Below are 24,170 nucleotides of genomic sequence, written 5' to 3'. Positions count from 1 at the left end.
GCTGGTGAAATACTCTGGCTGGAAACTGCACAGTGGCCCGTGGCATTGCTGTGATCTCTGCGGCAGCCTGGTTTTCGTGGGTGGGAGAGGAGGATGCTCACTGATTTTTTTTTGCAGTGGCATCAGGTTGCCCAGGCTCAGCAGGCCTTGCTGGGCTTGCTGGGGAGAGCAGGGAGCTCTGGAAGGGGCTTCAGTACTATCCTCTGAGCTGTCAGGTGGGCTGTGATAGCCAGGTGGGGTTTGTGTTCGTGATAAACCTACCTGGAGTGATTGCAGGGGGGATGCTCTCCAAAAGAGTGTACCAGTATGGGGGGGGGTGGAAATTATGTCATTACATTGCTGTCATCTTCTGTTTGCTGCTTTGGGGAGCAGCGTGCCAATGTGCAGAGGCTCCTCTTGTTTGTTAGGTGTGTGTACGCTGTGTTCATCCATGCATTACCTTTGTGGATGCATTTATGTGTGTACATGCAAAATAGAGATGCACATTAATTACATTAATTAAACTGAAATTTCCTTTTAGATTAATTGAACTGAAATTTCCCCAATGACACCCTCTGTTTTCCAGCAGGTTGCTTGTACCCCATCCTCTCCCATCTCCCATCCTATCCCATCCTGAGATGTACCCCATCTCAGGAATGTGTGCCTGGAGAATGAGGAACCAAAATCAAAGGATGTTCCTAGAGGGAACACATCAATTTTTTTAAAATGGAGAAAACAAGCATATTTCAGAATGAATTAATGCAGAACTGGGCTGATTAAAGCAAAAAAATGGTAGGGACGTGTCTAGTCAGGAGTTAGGTATAGTCAGTTAGATACAGTCAATGCTATTCTCCATTTTTATAGCATGAACCAAGCGATTTGTCTTAAGACTGTCAAACTGATGAGCATGTAATTGTCACACTGTTGTTTCCATTCACTCTGTCCGCTTGTGTGCATTTGCTTTTGTGAGCTTGTTAGCACAGAGCCCGGACCGCAAAGTGCCCACCGGGCTGCAAGCCCCCAGTGTTGCTGACAAGGACTAGGTGGGATCTTCCCGAACCGATGCTTCTCTGTGGCACGAAGCAATGCTTGGGGCGGTTCCTGCTTGCCGTGGGGTACCTGCTGCATTTCTCGCTGAAGCAGGCATACGGGCAGATGGTCGGCAGGTATTTGGGTGCACTGAATTGCTTAACTAACTGTGAGGTGTCCTCTGCTCGGGGGGAATTAGGGTTTGAACCGGTGTGCCACGGTGAGCTGGTGTGGGGCTGCCTTTTGGCACGGTTGCTTGTGAATTATTTGGACCTGCGCAATACCCTTTACTCCTCAAAGCTGCTCACCCTTTTTTCCTTTCATTTGACCTCCAGGAGCTTTGATTTTCTCTGTTGAAGAAAACTTTGTGCTTTAGTTGGGTGGTACCTGGTAGCCACAGTTTTGGCTTTGGGTTTTAACCTATGGGTGCACGTGAGGGGTGTTTGTTTGTAGGGTGCTGCGGTGATTGCTGGGGCTTTCCCGAGGCCGCCGTCACTCCCCTGCTTGGTGTCACCCTGCCTGGGTTAGAAACGCAAGCAGAAGTAGGGGTCAGTCCTGCACCCCTGGGTGCTGAGCTGCACCCCCTCTCCTGGGGTCTTTGCACCCCTGAGAGGGGGGGGTATTTTCTTCCACCCCGGGTAATGTGGCTTTTCATCGAACAGGAAAAGGCCTGGATTTGGTTGGAGCTGCAGCTTAGCGATTGCTGCCCTGTGGCAAGTCCTCTGGGCCCATTTTAGAAGAAAGTTTAAGAGAAAATAGCTGGGTCGAGCGAGGGGGACCTGGGGACTGGAGGATTGCAGAGGTGCTGCTGACCCGAGAGCTTTGTGCAGCTCCCGTCAGGAGGAGTCGTGCCCGGGCTTTCCCCCGACCTCCTGGGCTTCCTTCAGAGAACTTCTGTCACGAAGGCTGCAGAAAAACACATTGCAGCAATAACCGTTTCTCGCCGCCGTGCAAATGGACAGGCTTGCACGGGCGCCGTGCCCCAAAAAGGCTCCCGGCAGGTCCCACAAGGGTACGCTCCTCACCCCACGTGCGGGTGCTGTCTCATCCTCAGCGTGCGGCTGCTGCTCTCCTGTACACCCCTTGCTGGGACGGTAAATGTCGGTACGAACAGTACCGTACCCAGAGCTGTCTCTCGTGCTGTTAGGAGCTCGACTGCTGAAGAGTAGCAGCTGGTGGAGGAAACCACCATCCTCCTCTCCCCGGGCTGCCCGCCCCTCCTGGCTCTTGCTCTGCTACCCCAGCCCCAGCCAGAAAATTAAGCCCTAATTCAAAGCCCTTTGAAGTCGAGTCTTTCCGTTCACATCAAGAGGCTTTGGAGCAGACCCCAGGGAAGATTGGAAATTGCCTGATAAAGGCTGCAGTTGCACGAGCAGCCCTAAGTATTGTCCTGCTTGGATACTTCTCTCCAGTGTTAATTCCTGGAGAATAACTAAAGGTTCCCGGCTGCACTCCTGGTGCTGTTTGTGTTGCTTTGTGCACAACCAGAGTGTCCTTCCTAATAGGTGGCAGCAGAAATGAGCTGGCAGAGGTGCTGGGAGAGCAGGAGAGCATTTCCCCACGGGTGCCCTGCTGCTGGGTAGACTGACCCAGGAGAGTGCCTGGGGTCCGACGGGTTTTCACTGACTTCAGGTCAAACCACATCCGAGAGAAACTTTTCTCTAAGGCTGCCCTAAACGTGCCGCTCTGAAAGGCTGGGCATTGTTTTTGGTTTCGTGGGGGATTCTGATTTTTATTTTGTCATGCTGGTGGTGATTTAAATAGTCCCAGTCCTCCTTTCTGGGAGTTCATCTGTTTACACGACATGTTCCAAGAAATTCATGTTCGTATCCATCCAACGTGCTGTCTTCTTGGCTGGACCGCACCGCTGGATGCTGGAATGCAAATCTTGCATTTTTCAAATAGCATTGGGACCTCGTAGTGAGAAAATGCAGCAGAGAGTCTCTGTCTATGTCCCAGGGCCCTGCATCCGAGGCTGTCCTCAGGGGCCCCGGAGCACCTCGTGGGGTGCGAAAGCAAGATCTGTCAGATGACCTCTCCCTCCTCGATGTCTCCCCTGTCCTCTGCCATGCCGGAGCTTCAGCAAAAAGTGAGGTTTATTCAGCCCTGCACTGGTTTTTGGCTGCACAGCTGAAGGAGGGGCTGGTGTGGCTGGGAGCATCTTTGCATTATTTCATGTCATTTTAGTCCATCAGCCCTGGAGCAGAAGACGGTTGTCTCTATTGTTATAGTGTAGAAATAAGTAGGAATCGACTGTTGAAAATCCAGTAAGTTTTGGACATGCGACTTGCTCCCTTTGGTGCTTTTGGAAAAAAAAAAAAAAAAAAAAAAAGAAAGGCATTTTAACAAATGGGCTTTTTGCAAACGGCTGCATTGTGCGGCCGGCTGTTCCCGAGTGCCGACCCGCACAAGGCTGCATTGTGCACCGCGCGTGGGGCTCGCGGCGAGGGCTGGAGCTCTGGGGACGGGCGCTGGGAGATTCCCTGCCACGGCAGCCCGTCCTCTGGGATCGAGCCGCTGCATGTGCCTCGCTGCCTGCGGGCACAGGCTCTCCCACCTCCCTTATTCTCTGGCAAAGCCGCCCAGGACAGTGTGCCCATGTCAACCCGCTCCGGCTGTGCTCTGCCTCAGGGACAGCTTGCTGTCTCTTTTTTTTTTCCCCATGTGATGGTGTCTTGCCAACGCTTGCAGTGCAGAGGTGTGAGGTGGGGGGGGACGCGCGGTGTCTGGCCCCGGGGAAGAGGGTGCAGGTCCCTGGAGCCACCCAGCCTCAGTCTCCAGCTTCACATCTTGACTTGGCTCTCTGGGTTGGTGGGTTTGCCCTGCTTGCCTCGGTGCGACCTCCTTGTCCTCTTTTTCTCTCCTACACAAAGCTCCTTCGAGGCGACGCCTGCGCGAAAAATAACGGCTTCTCACCTTTTCCCCTTGAAGAGATGGCAACCGGCTGCCCAGGCAGCAAACCAAACATTTTGCCTTGCTTTCACGTGGCCCAAGACAGGGCTGGGAGCAAGTGCTGCTGCTGTGGCTGGGGTGAAACCCCAGGCTAAGCTTTCTGCTGCTGTGGTCTGTGAGCAAATTCAATTTTCAAATCCTTGCAGAATTTCTTTTTTGGTAGATCCCTTTGAAAGGCTCAAGGCTCAGTGCAGGCTGCTTTTGAGTACGGCCACCACAGATGACACCAGCTTCTCCTTGTCATCTCCTATTTGCTACAGATACCAGCATGTCAAAACAAAGCCCCTGCTGTGGGATTGATGTTTCTCCCTCCCCTTCCCCTTTGTCCGTTCTTCGCCCCCCAGGAGTTCGGCAGCACAAAGTCCATCACGTCGCGGTGCGACTTCCTGCAGAACCTGATTGCAAACGGTTGTGCCGGGGCCATCGAAAACCCCAGCAGCAGCATCAGCGTGGTGCAGAACGTCCCTCTGAGCAGCAAGGGCTCCGGCCAGACCCACCTGGACGTCACGCAGATCACGCCTCAGAAGGTCGCCTTGAATCTTCGTCCTGGTGAGTCCCCAGCGGCTGTGAGCCGTACGCTGGGGAGGGTTGTGGGTGAGAAAGGGTGCCTGGGACGTGCCGAGCGCGTGTTATAGCTCGTGACCTTGTAGCCCCCCAAAGCAGGTGGCTGCCGGCCCCTTCCACAGCCCGTGAGCTTCGGCGGTGCATCGCAAACAGGTTTGGGGCTGAGGCGTATGTCCCTGCTGTTACGTACTAGTCTTAACCCTTGCATGTGTTTAAAAGGAATCCGCTCAGCTTAAAAACGTAATCACTGGATGGAAGGAGTTAAAATAACTTTGGATCCTCCACCAAGCTGACAGTGCTTGACTCTAAACTGAGACAGCTCCTTCTATGAATTGGAAACAAAACCGCCTATCTGTTTTCTGTCGGTATGCAAAAGAGCCATGGGATCAAGGCAGAAGATGGAGATTTGAACTTGTGACTCAGGCCTTGGACTGTAGCCAGGTCCCTGTTTCATTCCCCTGAGCCATCACTTTTCTTCAATCTCTTCCTTTTAATTAAAAATTAGAAGGGAATGGCTGGACGGAGCCATGCGAGCATGCTTGTTATCAAAAGTTTTTGCATGGTGGGGGCAGGCTTTAATGTGGGTTCAGAATTCTTGCAAAAATCTGGCAGCCAATATTTCTGAAGGGGGAAAAAAAAAAGCTCTTTATTGCAAAGTTAAGAAGCAAATATAAAAGCTCGATTCATTATAAGCAATTGGTGTGGGTTTCTAAGGCTTACAGTTTTGTGACAGCTCTCATGAGCATACAGAAAAATGAAATATGATGTTTTGCCCAAGAAAAACAGGATTTTGAGCTGGTGCTCACGCTACCAGTGCTCTCCCAGAGCCTACCAGTTGCTGCAGGATTTTTTGTTTTAATTCTATGGGTTGGATAGTCGTCACGTCTCTTCATTAACTCTTACTCAGCAGTACGACTGCTGCCATCAGTCAGACCCTCAAATGTAAAGAAATTTTGCTTCAAAGCCTTAAAAGCAGATACCTGAGGGTGGTCACCACTGGATGTATGGCTAGATGCATGGCTTCTGCAACTGAATGTTACTGATGAAACAGTTTTGCTCCCGTAAAAAAAAGGGAGTCGTTATTACTCCTGTTTCTTGAGGCAATTCCTGGCAGAAAGGGCTGGCTCAGCTTCCCCATCTCGCCTCCTGCAGACCCTCCTTCACATGCCGTGCCCGGCGCTCAGCACATTCCCCATTCCCAATCCCCGGCAGTTCTGCCCGGCCGGAGGCGCGGATGCCCACCTCTCCAGTCTGCGGCAGGGCGCGGGGGTCCGTCTCCCTGCGGCTCCCTGGGGGCCGCACAGGGCTGGTGTGCTGTTCCTGCCGGCCCTCGCAGGAGACCACGCTCATGGCCGCCTTCGGTTCTCCTGGGATGGCAGAGAAGCCCTCCGGGTCCGGGCTGAGCTGCAGGCATCGCCCCGAGGGCCCCTGCAGCCATTCCCATTCCCACGCTGAGCCGGCTAGCTGCCCTCCCTGTGCTCCTCTTGCAGGGCATCAGAGTCCTTGCAGGACGAGGGACATACCTAGACGTTTGTAATAGCATCTCCCATTTTTGCTCTCTTTTTGATGTTGGACAGCACTCCGTTTTAGGGCTGATGACTTCCTAAACCCTTGTATTAGCATGCCCAGTTTAAATTATCCATTAATCCTTGAGCTTGGGAATGAGTTTCACGCTGTGAACCCAAGACAAAAAGGAGACAATGTTGATTTAATTTTGGGCATGAAGGGTGTACTATTTCAAAGATGAATTCACACGGCGGTCTGTGGCAATGGTGATCTTTTATTCTTAGACCGCTAAGCAGAAGCAGAAGGGAGCGAATTGTCAATTGTTCGCTGTTCCCACCCAGGCAGTTTGATCTAATCGTCCTGTGGCAGAAGTCACATCCCCAAATCTCTGTGCCCACAGCTAATTTCCAAAGGCCTTAAACTGATGTCCTTACAGGGTAGCTTTCAGATCGAGCATTTAGTTTTTATAATATTGCTTTTTAATCTTGGGTGCAGCTATAAAGCAGTGTGTCCTGGTTAAATGAAAAATATGAATAGTGTAAAAGGAATTTAAAAAGATGAATAGATGCAAGTTGAGTTGCCCATCAAGCCGGAAGTCTCACCAAGCAGAAAAAAGAGCTTTTCTTGGATACACATCATTGTCGAGTTTGTGTTCTTAAATTGGCCAAAAGCAGTTTTTCCAGTTTCTGCATTGCCTCTGTGTGACAGTATCCAAGAAACATTTCTGAATTCAGTTTTGAGTTTAAAACTTTTCAGTAAAAGCCCTAAGGAGAGGATAGTGGTGGTGGTACATGGGGAAGGGGGGGGGCTGGATTATCCCTAGAAGTGTGAATGTAATACTGTGCACAGAGAATAATAAATTCTTTGGCACTTACATCTACATACGTTAGCGATGTTTTCTCTGAGATAATCGATTTGTGCAGTTAGGAATGAAAGAAGAATCAGGACCAGGATTCTGTTATTTTTGGTGCTTCTGAGGGCTAAATTTGTAACTATTAAGAGAAGAAGGTTTGATCAGAGCATCTCAAATACCCTTTCTGGCACAGGAATTCCCATCTTAGGACCTGCTGAGGAAGAACAGTGTTTTGGAAACAGAAATGTTGGGAAATGTAGAATGACACATCCTCTTTTTCTGAAAGGCTTGGGTATTCCAGTGGGAAAAAATATGTAGGAATGAAAAAAATAGGCATGGGAACAAATTTTCCCAGAGTTAAACACATTCTTGCAGCACTGAATTAGAGTCAAGCTTGCAATCACGGTTTGCTACCGCACAGTCAATTCTAACAGGTTTTGCCCTATATAAATGATGTTCTTCTTTATTCCCCTGCAAAATGTGTGCCAGGTACAGCGTTAGACCCACCAGATTTGGTTGAGCCGCCTCGATAGCTTTGCTTACTGTAGGGCCAGTGCTGAGTTGCATCCTGCTGCATACCACATCTCAGCGCTGTGCCGGGAAAGTCCTGCTCCTGCTGGGAAAGAAAGCCGGGGAGAATAAGGAGGAATATTTATGGCAAGTTTCCTGCTTCCTACAGCTGATATCTGGGCAATACCTACGTGTACGTGTTTGCGCATGGTGCCTCTTGCAGCCCTGCCTTTGCCAGGTGGGGTTGTAGCAGACTGCAGGGGGGAGCAATTACCTTTAAGAAAAGAAGCCCTGGCTTGGAAGCAACCCTTGATCTAAATGTGCAGGGAAATCATTAAACAGAGGGAAGGTCTTGGTTTAGGAGCTGTAGCTGACTCCTCTGATACCCCAGCACTGAGCTGGCTGAGACGCGCAGAGGGGGAGCCAAGAGCAGACGCGGCTCTAAACCCTTCACAGCTTTGTTTGCAAAAGAGGCAGGCTCTGACCCTACTGCACGTCCCCCCCGGGTGCTGGGACCCCGGCTCCTTCGCCGAAGGGGTGGGTGCTGCTGGGCCAAAGCAGCTGCCGCAGAGGGCTGGGAGAGGGCGTCCGCTCGCTCCCCGCGGACGGGGACAGCTGCAGAAATCACTACAAAGCGGATCCTGGAGCCAGGGAGGGTGTTCGGCCCTGCGTGGGGCTCAGCGCAGCGTGACCCCAGGTGCCACGCAGGGCTCCTGCCTGCCGGGCTGCGGAGCCCCTCCATGCCGTGTCTTGCCAGCGCAGCAGTTTTGGGATGCTGCTGCTGCTGCGTGTTGTTGGGCTGGAAGTAAGTGGGAGCAGCTGTGCCGCTGCGCACAATGAGGAGAACAATAAAACGGTTAGGGGAATGTTTTCACAATGCTAAAAAACGTGTGTTTCATTTCTGGGGAAGAAGAGGGGAAGCTACGAGTGTTTTGCAGAACCTGCCGGTGTCCAAAGTTCAGCCTCAGCCATGAAGAGCTGGGAGAGGTGGGCAGGAGGGAGAGCTTGGTCTTGAGAGGATCCGAGTCCCTGGGTCTGAGACCCCACTGAGCTAGAAAATGGGCCAAGGAGGCAGCTGGGGACGTGGGATCTCCAAACCAGCCTGGGGTTTGAGGGTGCTGGAGTCTGGGGTTTCCATTTAAACCCCTCTCTCAGCAAAGCATAAGGCAAACATTTGCCACCTCCTCTCTGGCTCCACCGAGGTCCATCTGGTGTGAAGTTGAGTTCACTTTGAAGCCACTTCACCTTTTCTGAGGCGTGGGCAGTGCTGGCAGTGGCCTCCCCTCCTGGCACCCCTTCTAGAAGGCGTCTCTGGTGAAAGCGGTTTGGCAAAGGGGAAGGTCGGGGAAAGGCTTTTCTCTGCTCTTCTTTGCATTTGCACAGCCTGTGACTCAGCCCTGTCAGCTCCTTCCCTCGTGTTCATCACTTCAGGAAGCTTCGTCCCTGCCTCGGTGCTTCCCTGGGTGACCCTAACAACCTTCTTTTTCCAGTTTACTTCCCTTTTGCCCTGCTTTCTCCAGAATCATGGTGGCACAGCTCTTTTTCAGGGGAGAGGTCCTTTCCAAAGGTGTTTCTTCTGTGTCTGCTTCGGCTTGACTTCCCTGCACAGCCCAGAGGACATCTTGCATTTATCTCACGCTGGCTGTTTTTCTCCTGACCCTCTTCCTTCTCCTGCTCCACCTCCTCTCTTTTGTGCAGGACTTCTTGGACTGCTCCTGGTTTGCTCTGAGGAGGTACCCAAGTAAGCGTGTGCAGGGTCCCACTTTCAGTAGTCCATGAAACATCCATTTGAGGCTCACTCTGCTTGCTTTTCTTTCCAGTTTTCTAGGAAAACACCCCTGGACTGTACACAGCCTGGGGCAGCAGCATTTTTCATGTTTCCCGCCTTAGACATTCTCTTAGCTGAGATGGAAAGACCCCTTCCTGTATCTCCAAAGTAAAATAGAGACAGGCACTCTATAGATCTGTCTTTTTCTTGCCAGCCAGTACACTACATAGCTTAAGAGGACCCAAAGTCATTACCTGCTTTCCTGTTAGTCTCGTAAGGGATGGATTTGGAAAAGCTTATTCTCCTCACCCTCTCCTTTTGCAAGCGATCTGCAGGGGACAAAAAAAGCATGTGGTCTGGATTTTATGTGTGCTAGGAGTTTCCTTTTCACCACTCTCAACTCTTGTGTGTGTGCAGGTGACCAGACCTCCTTCCGAGTTCAAGTTCGGCAAGTGGAGGACTATCCCGTGGACCTCTACTACCTGATGGATCTCTCCCTGTCCATGAACGACGACCTAGATAATATTCGCAATCTGGGGACCAAGCTGGCTGAAGAGATGCGAAAGCTCACGAGCAATTTCCGGCTGGGGTTTGGCTCTTTCGTGGACAAGAACATTTCTCCTTTCTCCTACACGGCACCAAGATACCAAAACAATCCCTGCATTGGGTAAGTGGTAGGTGTACCCTGAAGGGACAAGCCCCGTGTTTGCACAGAGCCTAGCTGCAGTCTTCTCTTCCCATTCTTGCTTTAAATAATGAACCACACTTAAGCCCTGGCTTTTGGGAATGCTGATTAGCCATGGCTGTCACTGTGATGCTCCAGAGAAGTTCAAAATAGGACAACTTCCAATTTTGCAGGGGCTTTTGGGAGGTCTCTGCATCTAGAGATGGGAAACTGTTGTATCAGGAGCCTGAAGCTATTTTTAAGTACCTGAAGAGGATGCAGGCATGGCAGACTTTTTTGTACGCTTTAAGAAAAAAAGGAGCAAGAGCCAGAAATTCCTGATTTCTGATCCTAGCTCTGAGTCATAGTTTGGCCTTGAGTAAATCAATTAAGCTCTTTGTCTCCATTTTACAGATAAGGAGACCAAGGCAATGCAAGTCCTTCCCAACAGAAGTGTTTGGGGGAAGTGAGATTTGTGAGGGCCTGTAGTACTGATTAATGAGTTCTTGTAAAGTGTTTTGAAGATGTCAGGCAGGTTTTTTCATCTTTATTGCTGTGGAAGCAAAACAAACTGGCAGTTGCAAAAGACACAGATGATGTGGTTTGCTTTGCGGTGATATCAGAGCCTTCCTCCTTTTTGTTTTTTGCTTGTTAGTGTCTTTGCTAGAGTCTTTTTGTTTGCCTTTTAACTGCTGGAGTTGGGATCAAGATCATTGAATTGAGGATTATGCCAGAAACTGGGTGTAGTGGAGGGTGTCCAGGCTCAGATGGGTTTGGATGTTGGCACTAAAGGATGGATGCAGCAGCAAGTGCCCTCCTGGGAGAATGTCACCATTGGCGCTTACCTTTGTGGTCCCCATCTTTTACCATATTCATCGTTGGAGTGCTTTCTGGTCATGTAAGGGCAGTAGGGTTAGCACTTTTATTTGAGCCATTCGTGGATACTTACATTGTAAGATCACCACACGAATGGATGCCAAGCTCTGCAAGCATGCATCCTTTAAGTTTTCCATATGAGAGGCAGATTAAAGAGAGCTGGCATCAGCTATGAGTTTCTTGGCCAACTTTTGGCGTTGACCAAGCATTTGGCATCTCATTGCACATTGACCAGACAAAATTATCTGTATTCCCTTTTCACCAGTTCTGTCCAGAGAGGAAAGTCAAATGGATTTTAACACTGAAAACTCCTGCTTTGGCCATAAAAAGCATAGCCAAAAGTGACCACACTGACTGAGCCGGGGAAGTGGCTCTGCCACCATGGCACTGTACACTATGCTCTTCATAGCTCTTTCACCCCGAAATTTGGCTTGGCCTCAGAGGGATGCTCTCAGTCATCTCTGTTGTCCTCAGTTTCCATCACCCGCTCATGTTGCTTGTGGGCTGGGGACAGGATTTCGCTCCAGCTGGGGAAATCTTGGAAACTTTGTTTGGCTGGTGTGTGATTTAATTGAAGTGACATGGCTTTTGCTGAGTGAAATGGAGTGAAATGTGCAGGAGGGGAGGGATGGGAGAGGAGGAGAGTATGGAGCTGGACAACTCTGCAGCAAGGTCTGCCTGAAACTGCTGATGCCCTTTCATCAAGGGCATCCAGAGCTATCACCTCAGCTTTTCCCACCACGATCAGGCTATATCTGCATGTCCTTTTGGTTTTACCCAGGTGGTGGCTTTTCTGTTTGTGGGTTACATTAAGCCAGCCTGGTCTTGGGAAATCATTTAGGAAGGATTGCCCAAGGCAGCTCGACTGGTGGGCGCTCCCTTCCAGTTGCCATCTGTCTCCTCTTCATCCAAACCGGGAGTGCTGGCTCCCTGTTGTTCTCCGGCAGCGTCCTTTTCCCCTGCCTGCTCTGCGATCGCTGCTGCCAAGCGGCTCGCTGATGTGGCAGTGAGGTCGTTGTCAGGTGTGGTTTTGTTTGCAGCTATTTCTAGTGTCAAAGCAGACTTTGTCCAGTAGCCTGCTCTCATCTAAGAAAAGCTGCAAGTAAACATGAGCTGCGGTGGGTGTTTTTTGCCCCCGGTCCAGGCTCTCTCCTCCTCCTCCTCCTCCTCCTGTCGGTGATGGCTGTCCTGCAGGTCTGGGTGGGGTGCAGCCCTGCTTGCATGCGGGGTCTGGCTGGGATCGCTTGTGCCTCCTCCACCTCACCCCAGCTCGCTGCTCACCCCTGCTCCTGGCTCAGCATCCCAGCTGGGACCTGCCAAGGAGCCAGGATGTGGCCTCTCACAGCCACAGTGTCATTCAAGAGAGATAATACGAAGGAAACAAACAGTAAATTTGAAAAGATAAGGAAGGCAGAGGGTTTGACTGAACGCCTAATTGCCCATCTATCTGTGATATGACTTGTGGAGGTTACAACCTGAGATAACCCACCCGCACTGGTGTGTGCCCTTGTGTAGTCACTCAGATACCCAGATGCACCCAGATGTATCACGTGGGTTAAGGGCTGCTTGCTGAGACCCTGCAGTGCAGAGGTTTCAGGCATCACGAACTCCTTGTCTTGGCCCTAGGTGCGAGCAGGATGCAAGTCTGAACACGGGACTGATCACAAGGGATGGCTCTAATTGCCAGCCAGGCCCAGGGCAGTGGGACCTGCCCCGTGGTTAGGTGTGTGCATGGCTGTGCGAGTGGAAGTCCCGGCTCTGGGGTTGCTTGTGAGGGATTTGAGTTCCCAGCCATAGTAAATCTTAAATGCTCCTTTGTGTAAAAAGCCTCTTACAACTTACCCATAGTGGGTCATGTGTCAGCAGAAGCCTTTAATTGTTCTCTGGGTTTTATCTTTGAAGATAGGAATGAATTAGTGCCAGCCCAACTCCTTTTTAAACACATTTTCTTCTTAACCCTTCTCATCCCTCTCCCCTGCACACACTCTGATTTCCCACGCCGCAGGAGCTGCTCTGCTGAGCTCTCCTGGCCGCGTGGGGAGCACCAAAGCTGCCTCCTGATAGTTTGGTATGGAAGAAGAAGTTTTCCTGGTAGCCTGCCGAGGTGTTTCTCTGCCTTAGGGTGCCACTCCTACCTTTCTGCTCCAGCAGCCCTCTGGAAAGCGGAGATGGTGTTTGCTCACCAGCTTGCAGGGATAGTGGGTGTATGCAAGAGTTGGTGTTAGTTATCACCACATCTCGTGTTGGGCAATTGCCAGGTGCCCGGTGACGTGCAGTGGGTGCAGGGTGGCACGTACTGCCAAGAAAAGTGGATGACAGAGTGAAAATGCATATTGAAAAGTAGGGGAAAAGTAGCTCTCGGCAGTGACACTTCTGTGTGATGCCCTTTGACACCAGCCCACCGGTTCTGCAGGCATGGGGCACGGCTCACACCACCCTCCTGGGCTGCTGGGGATGGTGGCTTTACCAAAAAGCACCCTCTGCATCACTGAGTCACATCCTGCACTGTGGATTCCTGCTGTGAAAACTGCTTTATGGGTGCTGAAACTGCAGAGTTGCATGGCCCAGGGCAGGCTGGTGCTTGGTGTCTTCGCTCACACCTTACATGGAGAGAGGTGTTCAGTCCTGGTGAGATCTCTGGAAACTTCAGCTGCTCAAAACCCCGGGGGGGAAACAAAAAAAAATGGGCTCTACTGTAGGGTTTTGTAGATAAACACCCAGAAATCAAAGCGTCCAAAACATGAAGCCTTGTGGAAGTATTTTATCCCTCTGAACAGAAGTTTGGAGACCAACCTGGTAGAGCTGGGAGTTTCTGCAGCTCTTGGCTGCTGGTGTGGTTCCTCCCAGCTGACCACTCCTCTGTTCCTCCTGCAGTTACAAGCTGTTCCCCAGCTGCGTCCCATCCTTTGGCTTCCGCCACCTCTTGTCCCTAACGGATAAAGTTGACCGTTTCAACGAAGAAGTTCAGAAACAGAAGGTTTCCCGCAACCGAGATGCTCCAGAGGGTGGTTTTGATGCAATTTTGCAGGCTGCCGTCTGCAAGGTGAGTTGCTCTGATTTCTGGGGTTTTAAAGCAAAGCAAAAGAAGCGGAGGTTCCTTCTGCTCTGTTCTAGGACCAGGGTAAAACTTCAGTATGCCATTTTTTGGAAGTAACTACCAAATTTTTATTGCAGAAACCATGAAAAATGCCTTGAAAAGTAGAGGCTATTGTTTTCATGTGGTTTTGTACATGAACAGGCAAAGAAAAAAAGGTTAATATTTTTTCTAGTTTAAAGGGGTAAAAAAGAAGCTTTTGCAAATGCAAATTTAGGGCTGAGATTTCATCACATGGCTAGACTTGTAGGTGCTGATCCCTGAGCACCTGGGACAAAATCCTTTAAGATTCATGCACACTTGCGTGCAGCAGCACCGTGCATCGGCTCAGTGCGTGTGTGCCAAACACATCTTGCAGCGGTTGACTCATGTTGAGGGTTGGAGCTGGTTCCTACTGCTCGTACCTGCCCCCTTTGTGTGTGGGGCTGGATGAGCCCAGCCCCAGGCCCTGATAGCCTGCTCTCCCTCTTTGTCAACAAAACTGGAGCTGTTAGCAGTAATTAAAGACAGAGTTCATTAGCTTGGTGCCATGTTAGCCATGTCCTTAGGGTTTTTGGAGGTGTTTGCTTGAAGATCTTTCTGGAACAAGTAGGTGGGTTGCTCTGTATCCCTTTGTGCATCAGGGATGGAAGTGTTTGCTCCCCTCCACTGTGTGGCTGAGCTTTCCTGCTCGCCAGGGACAGCTCTAGTTGCTTTTTCCCCTCTTGACATACAGTTTGGGTTTTGCTTGCTCCAGCCTTGCATAGTTCTTTGGATTGGGCATGTTTTCTTCTGAGTCTGGATTTTGGGAGCTGGGAGATAGGCATCATCTGCAGGAGTGGTGGGACACAGGCTTGTGGGAAACCAGAGCTTCCCTCGCCTGGGTTGGCTTCATTTACGTTTCATGCTCTTGGCAGGACTGAACCTGCCCCATTGGATTTGATGCCACCCAACAGCCATCTTCCCTCTCCCAGCCTGGCACAGGTATTGTTGTTGGCACAGCTACAGTGCTGCTCCCAATACTCATCTGGGCATAAAGTGCTTCTCAGTTTTGGAGTGGTGGCTCTCATGGTTAGAGCAGAGACATCTCAGCATGGTCACTCAAGTTGTGCCACCCACTGTGTGGTTTTTTGCAGTTCCTTCCAGCACGTTATTGCAAAAATGGGACAACGTTTCCCTGTGATACAGAAATGTTGTGGTGTGTATCACAAGGGCTCATTTTGGAGGTGTTGGTGGAAGGCAGGAGATCTGCAAGGTATTGCCTACACATTTCTGCCAGTCTCAAACTGTTAGTAGGGACCAAAATCTTTGACTGTCATTCTTGAGCACACAGCCTGGTCCCTTCTAAATTCGGAAGATGAATTTAGATGCTGGCACCATCTGAATTCAGGACTGAGCATCCTCTAGGAAGGGTGAGCAGAGGTGAGCGTGTGCGCTTGCATGGCTCTTGGCGTGATGTGGCAGGTCATGACAGAGGAATTTCTGCAGCCGCGGCGGTTAATTAAATGCCAGAGCTCAGGTGTGGGAAGGGAAGTCCATGGGACCGGTGTGCGAGGCGGGAGAACCGGCTGCACCGTGACTCGCGCTGCCTTGGCAGCCCCTTGCTGTGGGTGGAGCAGCTGCCTGCTGATCGCAGGTATGAGCAGCAAACGCTCCATCTGTCCAGAGTCAGAACAGCCAAAATTCCAGACCATTCCGGCTGATTGACCTCCTAAGCCCCGTAGCCAAAACGGGAGCTTAGAGATTAATTTCCGTCGTGGCGGCCGAGTGATGGCCCAGACCGGTCAGTGGCTGTGGGTTGTGGTGGGGGTCAGCACCACTGAGGTGGGTGAAGGTGGCAGACAGCTGGGGTAGCAGTGAAGTGCTGCTGCCTGATGAGGATGCTCTTTGCTGCAACAAATGGTGCTTTGCAGCCAGCAGTGATTGATGAAGTATCGTGGGGACTCAACCCATTGCATCTCGTTGGCGTGCTCCAGCTTTTTCCAGCTTTCACCCACTGCCCTATTCAAAACCCAAGATTTAGAGCAGTTACGACCTTAGAAAGTGCTCTGCCGTCAGGGCGATGTAGCATGTTGACCATGAAGTACTTTGTGCTCAGCAGCAGAGCTTGTGGCATCGGGGGGACGTCCTGGGGACAGCGGGTCATGGCAGGGCAGAGCCTCGCTGTTTCCAAGCCATGGTGTCCGAGTGTGGTCTTCTCCACCTCTTCAAGCACTGAGGTGTCAGCAACAATACCTACTCTGTTGACTAGGTATTTTTATACTGTAATTCATATCAAACATTTCTTCTGCATGAGCTGTCTAAGAGCTCTGTAACGCTCAAGTCATTTTTTGGCCTGGTTTTCAAGCCAAGGAAGGGGGAAAGTTTGTACAGCTAATACAGACTAACAAGCAGGCCCAGGGTTTGGCTCCTTTCTGCAAGATGAAGATATAGTAAATGTTATTCTGGAGGCAATGAAGGAGCCAGAGACAATAAGCCTTTATCCTGATGCTAAAATGGTAAGCCAGGAATATTAATCAACTTTCTGTAATTACATTTTCCATTTGCAGTATTTTGGGTTTCTGCCATTCTTTAAGTGCAAGCGTCATATGGCTTGGTGGTACGTGTAAGTTTCAGATCTTATATACTAAGATGCAGCAAGGAGATAATGCTGGATTAGAAAATGAAGCGTCTTTTGAAATAGTTTCGTTTGGTGCTTGCTAGACACTGGTACATGGAGATGGCCAAGACATCTGGGAGACACTGAGGTGCCTTTCAGAGCTATGCCAGACAAAGGAGATTTTGGCTTTTAATCTCTAAGGCATACTTGTCTTGCACCTGTATCTGTTTCTTGCTTCCAAAAAGGTCTGCACCTGAGAAACTGGTCGGGGTTTAGACATATTGATGAATCCAGGGGGTCTCCTGGCAATTAATGTCTTGGCAACTGAACCATTTTTATTCAGCGCCCAAAGCATAAATTTAGATATTTATTTCAGGCTTGGAAATACTGATGCAGGGTTTTGCAGCCTTTTCAATAGGATTTGGAGGGCTGGGCTGTGCTGAGGCAATTGTGGCACTTTTGCCAGTCACTGTTGGCTGTAAGGCATGAGAAGCTGGTCTTCTGGGGTACAGGAGGCAACCGCGGCTGGTCGTAGGAGTAGGGGCAGGATCTGTAGCGTGCCCAGCCCTGTGGAGACACGTCTTCCCACTTCACTCTGCTTTGGGTCAGGTCCCACCCCTGCTTTCAAAATCCTTTATATCCCGTGAGGATCAAAAACCAGATGAGGGGGCAGACGTCAGTGCAGGTTTTTTTGTTCAACAATCCCAGTCCAGTAAAAATAAACGAAAGTCTCTTTGGTTATTTGTTTTAAGCGGAGCAGAGTGCTGCTCTGGGTTTCGCGGTGGAAACTGCGTGCTGAAGAGCTGTATTTTCCAGTGCCTGGAAGCTGCTGGTGGAGGCAGTGTGAGATGCAGCGGCTCCTTGGCGTGCCAGCCTCTCCGGGTGCTTTTTCCGTAGGTCTCCAGCTCTTTCAGTGTGGCATCAGCACCGGCTCGGCCACCGCGTCTGAGACATCCTGGTCCAGTGCTCTGAGGCATCAAACGCTCTCAGTGCCCGGATATTGGCACCGACACTGTGGGTGCTCGGTGCTTTTTGGAAGTGAGTTCCTGAACTGAGCAACCAAAGCAGTTTTGATGCTGTTTACGTGGGAAAGTGTGTGTTGGAGGCACAGAGAATTTGTCCGCCAAGGGATGCTTAGCCCTTGATTTAAAGGTGGGCTTAGCAGGCAGGTGAACAGCAGCATCGCCCCTGAAGTGGATTTGTAACTGCTGCTTGAATGCGGCTCGTTCTCTTTGTGTGTAGCGCATTTCTAAGGAAATGAAACTCGGATTAATCCTTTTAATCTCTTTGGGAGTTTCTTGGCCTCAATCATTAAAAAAAAAAAAAGAAATCAGCTTTGGATACTCAAAGAAAAGTGAACTGGATGGGCTTCTGTCTGGTGGCTGAGTAGACCAAGAACTGCTTCTTGCATTGTTAGAGCCATAATCACTCTTGGGTTGAGTTCTTAAGAAATTACATTTTGGCATGAAGATCTTGCCTTTTGTCCAGTGGGGTCACTTCAGTGGAATGAGTCCTGCTTCCCAGAGCAAAAAAGTCCTCATTGCCTACTGAGCTGGACTGTAATGTGCTGGTACGTGGCAAAGGATGTGTGTTGCCAAAGACTTCTTCCTCTGGCCTTATTTGCATTGTGTGGGTCTTTAAAATGCCATTAAAGAAATTATACCTTCTGCAATAGGGTCGAAAAAGAAATCTACTCTGGAATAGTGTCTCTGAAGCAAGAGTTATATTTATCGGAAAGATCAGGAGGCTTTGGGCTATGACTCACATTTGCAGGCGAAAATTGTGCTGGCAGCCGCCATGATTCCGCATCTGTCTGCCTGCTCTGCCCTCTTGCCCTGTCCACACCAGCGCTTTCCATAGAAAGAGTCTTTGCAGCTGGGCTGCGGCAGCTCGTAGGCTAGCATCTTACTGTAAAAAAAGGCAGAGTTCAGATTTTGCTACATAAGCTGCGCGATAAGCTCTGGAGGAGTTGGGTATATTCATCTGCACTGCGTTCCCACCAGTAAGCTTTTACCAGCTTTTCCCTCATCCCTTCCCAAGGGATTTGCGCTGTGTCGCTCCGAGCTGGGGGCTGGAGGGAGGGGGATGCTGGGTGTGCGTGGGGAGGGAAGGCGTGGGGCTGCGTCTTCGCTGGGGGACAGGGCAGGGTGGCCAGCCCCAGGGGAAGCTCTGGGAGATGGGGCTTTCTGGCTCCGGTCTCTGCCGCGGCAGGATCTCTCTGCCGCGGTTGGCAGGCGGGACCTCGGGCCGCCCGGCTTGGCAGTGAGCTGGCAGTGGGAGCAGCCAGCGAGCGCAGGGGAGCGTGCTGCAGCGCGATGGTTTCCAAAAATTTCTTTCGGGCTTCGCTGTTTTCCTCCGCTTCTGTTGCAACAAACAGCTTCAGTGTGCTGTTGTAGGCACGGATCTGCTTCTCGGGCCGATGCAAAGGCAGAAACCTGGGGAAGCTCCATGGGAGGGAAAAATTTATCCACTAAATGCTATCCCTTTATTTGGAAAACAATCTATCCCTGCATCTCTCTCCGTGCAAAGATGGTGATAATGTCTGGTCCTTGCACAGAGTGCCTGTGCGTGCACATGGGTGCACCAAAGCCAGCACCCTCGGGCAGGGACCTCGCTGTGTGTCACAGCTCAGAAACAGCTTTTACGAGCGGGTGGTAATGAAACTGCTGAGCGGGGATATTGCAGCCCTTGCTGTTGCCTTGCCCACTCCGCAGAGCCGAGGAAACAAGGTCAGATTAAATGTGTGTGGAGGAATTTGGCAGGTCTCCTTTGGCTATAAAAGCAGCTGAAATTCTTATTCTTGGATCTGTGTAGAGAAGGTCTGGTGGACAGTCCACATACCTCCTCATGCCTTTTTAAGTAAGAGCGTTGGAAGGAGATATTGGGAAATACTAGATGGGCCCCTGATGTTTTGTTTTCTTGCCAGGGATGGGGGGACAGCAGCATGGTGCTCTTCTAATTAGTGCTAACGGGTCCGCTGCTGGATGGGCGCATGGCTGGGACCGTGTGCAGGGTGAGGGGCAAAGCGTGGGCTTGGCAGGGGCAGACCGGCTGTCTCACGGGGTTTCTTTTCCTCCAGGAGAAGATCGGCTGGCGTAAGGAGGCATCTCATCTGCTGGTCTTCACAACGGATGACGTGCCCCACATAGCCCTGGATGGGAAGCTGGGGGGGCTGGTGCAGCCCCATGATGGCCAGTGCCACCTGAATGAAGCCAACGAGTACAGCGCATCCAGCCAGCTGGTGAGGGGGCACACGGGGGCCCAGCCCTTGGAGACCTCGGGGTGTTGGTGGACCTCTCTGGAGACCAGTCACCCCCGACTCCGGCAGCCTTTGGCAAACGCACCCCCTGACCAGCATGGTTTCACCTGCTCCTGCAGTTTGCAAATAAAATTTGCGGTTCTGTTTGGGCATCCCCCCCACGGTGAATGCTTCTGTGATGCTCAAAAATGAGTTAGGAGCTTAGCAAGTTCCTTCAGGGCTCATTGCAAGGGAGGGAAAAGTAACTCGGTGTCCTGAAGAGCATCAGATTTTGCATGCAAAGTGTAGAGGAAACATAAAATATGTCATCCCTTTGCTAAAATGTCCAGTGGACTGTCAGCTTCTCCCTGGGGAGGCTGAGTCTACCTTGGTGTGACTACACTAGCAAGCACAACAGGATGCTCCTCTTATTCACAGCCCTTGAGCACAACACTTACATAGGTCTTAGTAATAAATAGACAAACTGGCCCTTTTTTTAAATTTAAACTCGGTGGAGGAAACTTCTGGGGTGAACGGGCACTTGCCTGACACCTCATTATCACATCCTTCTGCAGAAGGGTGCTTTATTCAGCAGATCACAAGCACTACTTACGATTTTTGTTCCTGCATGGATGCCGCCTCGTAACAGGAGGTGTTTCTGCATGAAAGCTAGGATCCTTGGAGAAACCCCCTTTCCACCCACCTGTGCAATCCTAGCAAGCATATGTATACCGGAGTACAGCCCCTGTACTGACACGGGGTTATGCTGGGGAGCTGGTGTGGGGATGCTGCCTTGGTGTTCCCATGTTTAAGTCTTCGAGGTTCTCAATCAGCCCTCCAGCCTGCAAGTAAACGAGGTCTTTTTTCCCAAGGACAGCACTTCAGAAGCAGCCTGGGATTTTAAACTCAAGCCGGTCTCTTGAAATTGAGCCCTGGTTCGTTATTTTGTTGCTTGTGGGTAGCTAGAGCAGTATCTTCTTGCCATCCTCTCTGTCTGGGAAGTCTGCAGAATTAAAGAGCTTATTGTAATCTCTTTGTGGTTCCAGTATGCAGAAAGAGCAGGCAATGGATGTTTCCGCTTTGGAAGAAAAATCATACATTTCCACTTACTGCAATTCTAGATCTCCCCGCCTTGCATCCCTGGAGATAGCAAGCAGCTTATTACACACGTGTGTCTGCTGACGGCAAAGTAGAGAGGAAAGAAAGAAATCCAGTGTTTCAGGTGTTGCTGCAGCTAATGGTGTTGTCAGTCATAGATTCTAGTGAAAGGTGCAGGAGAAATATTTAAGGCATGACAGAATTTCTACTATTTCAGTTGGGATTGTGCTGGTACATCAGGGACTTCATCCCGCAACAAAACACGCCACATTTCTGGAACGAATTTTGCTGTTGGGAGGAGAAGAGCAATGAAATTAGTCTTTGTTTCTGTGTTACCCATTAGTCTTTCTGCCTTTTTTGTGCCCCTAGGATTATCCTTCCCTAGCACTTCTGGGGGAGAAACTCGCTGAAAACAACATCCACCTGATTTTCGCTGTTACGAAAAGTCATTACGTCCTGTACAAGGTAAGCGCTGCTGAGCCGCCTGGGCTGGGGGGAGATGTAAATGCCTCTGGAAAGCATCTTCCCGCTGGCACCACGGAGCAGAGGCAGCCGCAAGCGCGCGTGTGTGCAGCGTGGCCACGCGCTGCCCGCGGGGCTGGCAGGGGCAGGCAGATGCAGGCAGGCGAAGCTCAGCCCGCCGTCCCTTCCCGCGAGTCCTTTCAGTGAAAAGCACTAAAGCTCCTTAGAGCAAACAGATATATATGTTAGCGAGCATGTGAAGACCTAAAATAGACTCCAGCTTAATCTTGATGTTCGGATGGCTGCCAGCTGTGCAGCATGCGAGAGAGCAGAAACCTGTTCAACCCATTCTGCAGTGACTTAATCCCATTACCTAATCGCGCGCAGCGTTTCTGCCCAGCTGTGTTTTTCCATCACGGAGTCCAGGGCCCTGACGTGCCACATATAGTTTGAACTCCCTCGCCATCCCCGCTCTCCCCTCCGAAAGGAAAAGGTGACCTGAGCCGCAAGGGCCGGCCTGTGTCTGGAGCTGCCCCGCAGGGTTTCCCTCCTCTGCGGATGCAGGGGAGGTGTTTCAGGCGGGGTTGCTTTTGGAAACCTCTGCTCTGGCTCTCGAGGCTCGAGCGAAAACAACAAGCAGCTGCGTTGCTACCGTCGAGATGCTGCTGCTTGCCTGCGGAGAGCGGGAGGGCTGAGCTCATTCTCCACCCCCTCTCCCGGGGATGCTCGCAGGTCGTGAGGAGAGTCCCCGTCCCGTGGCCATGAGCTTTGCTTAGCATTCAACGTGCCCTGTTAGCAATGCTTTGCTTTCAAAAGCTCCACGTTAACGGGAGCCGAACTGTTCCGTGTACACCACTGGATGATGGTGCAGGGTGTGTGGCCAGTGTCCCTAGCAGGGGGTCGGTCCCTCCTCGCGCTCTGCTTTTCCTTTCTGCATCTCCGCATTTTCTTTCATTTTCTTTTTTTCCCCCAAGAACTTTACCGCCTTAATTCCTGGGACGACAGTGGAGATTTTGCACAAAGACTCCAAGAATATCATCGAGCTGATCGTCAAGGCCTACAACGTAAGTGCATTTTAATACCGCAGCTGCTGTCGTGCAAAGTGCCAAGAGCTCGGCCAGCTCGCCTCTCCCCAGCGTGCTCCTCCCTCCCTGGTCCTCCGTACGCTGCCGGAGCTGGGGCATCTACCCTGGGAAGGGAAACAAGGCGTGTGAGGTGGAGAAGGAGCACAGGGATACCCAAGGAAGCCTGCAGCACAGCAGAGATTTCACCCCACGGCTCTCGTATGCAGAATTACCCTCAAAATACAGCCCCGATCTAAAACAACTCTCTCTCAGAGCACCCTACCAGTAGGTAAAATAGATTATTTCTTTGCTATCTGATGTTCAGAGGCCTCCCGAGGATGTGACCAGGCTCCAGCTAAGGTCACATCCTTGTGTTGGTCTTCATGCAGCACAAGTTGGTCCTCAGCACCCATGAGCATCACCATGTCTCTTAGGTCCCAAAGGAGCCCTGCCTATGTGGCATTGCCAGGGCAGCCTGCCCTGCCGCCGTGGGGCCCATGGAGGACAGCAAAGGACCTGCAGTTGTACTGCTGATCTGATGTTGTCCATCTCCATGGAGATCAGGGGAGCAGATCAATTAGAAGCAGCTAAATTGCATGTTCGTTGGGTAGTTAGTTGTCAACATTTCTGTTGACTTCTCCCTGAATTCTTATGGGTCGGCTCTTCGTGCTCCTGGAAGGATATTGCTGTTTTGGTGCTGGGCATGGAGATCTGACCCCATAACAGGTCAGCCTTCAGGTAGGGTTCTTCATGCATGGGACCTGTGAACACAGCTTTCGATGGCTGCAAGCCCTTCTTAGTACAATGCTTATTAGTGGAAGGGAGTGAGGAAGGTCTTCTTTGGAGGAGTTCACACATCCAGAGGTCATGCAGGATTGTGCTGTGCTTTGCATGACCTGTAACATTCATCTTTCCTTCCCCGCCAGCTCCCTCCAGTTAAAGCAACCTTTGGTTAAAGCAGCATTTGGTTATGCCCTTGGGAAGAGCGCTGCCCAAAGCTTCACCCTTTGAGGAAAGGCAATGAGCAGCTAATGCTGCTAACGAGGCCCTGGACATACTGCAAAACAAAAGCCCAGTTGTCCCAGTTTGTCCCCTTGAGGAAAGAGGGTCTTGTGGCTGAGATGCTTGGCTGGGGAGAAAGAAATGAACGTTCACTCCGCGTTGACTTTGCGCGTGGTCTCAGTGCTATCATGTGAAAACCTCCCTTTGCCTCAGCTCCCCAGCTGTAACATGCATCTGTGCCTCCATTCCACCACCCCTCAAGCCTTTGTGGATAGATACAAGCTGATGAAAACCGTTGGGGACCTGATGCCCCCACCTCTGCTCCCTCCTCTTTCTCCTCTTTGCTTGTGAGCTTTCCAGTGTAGCTGACTGGAAGCCACTAGGATGCTGAGACCACGGTGCCCCACGGAAGGAGCTGCGGGGGATGATCTGCTGCTGAGGTTGGGGCTGGTTTCTTGCCTGTTCAGCTGGGTGGTGGGTGCGGGCTGGGACCCCCGGGCATGCTGCCGGGAGCTGGCAGCTCCTGCCTGTGCTGCGGGCATGGGAAACCTGGCACCCGCCCAGCCCGTCTCCTCTTGGTAGCTTTGTTTTTTTCCTGAAATGAAGGAGGAAGTTCTCACCGAGGGAGAAGGCTAAAGTTTCTGTTTCCTAAGTGGGAGTGAACCTTTTTTAATTCCTCACAGAAAGGAAACTCTGTGCTTAGAGAAACCCATCACCTGCGACAGGGACCGTCTCCTCCTGCGGGGTGGCAGTGGTTGGTGCTCTGGGTCTGGGCTCAGCCTCTCCCCTTCAGTGCTTCAGCCGTCTCTGGTCCTCTCTTGTCTGCTTCCCTCCACTAATGCGTACATCAGACTTGCTCAGGACTTACGTTACCCCCAAGATCCCTTTCCCCCTTCTCTTCATCTTCCATCTCCCTTTTTCTTCCGCCCAGCG

The 24,170-nt window shown here is 51.1% G+C and overlaps 1 protein-coding gene across 1 annotated transcript in view; it reads left to right on the top strand.

The window, feature by feature from the left end:
• Positions 1–24,170, top strand: part of ITGB5 (integrin subunit beta 5) — a 63,925-nt gene that overhangs the window by 7,948 nt on the left and 31,807 nt on the right. The window contains 6 exon segments of the mRNA XM_030017854.2: positions 4,305–4,509; positions 9,579–9,828; positions 13,576–13,744; positions 19,453–19,614; positions 21,079–21,174; positions 22,146–22,235. Of these exon segments, the coding sequence (XP_029873714.2) occupies positions 4,305–4,509; positions 9,579–9,828; positions 13,576–13,744; positions 19,453–19,614; positions 21,079–21,174; positions 22,146–22,235 (972 nt within the window).

Source organism: Aquila chrysaetos, chromosome 6, assembly GCF_900496995.4.
Source record: "Aquila chrysaetos chrysaetos chromosome 6, bAquChr1.4, whole genome shotgun sequence".
Lineage (NCBI taxonomy): Eukaryota > Metazoa > Chordata > Aves > Accipitriformes > Accipitridae > Aquila > Aquila chrysaetos.
Note: the sequence above shows the minus strand (reverse complement) of the source record. Positions and strands in the feature narration are given on the sequence as shown.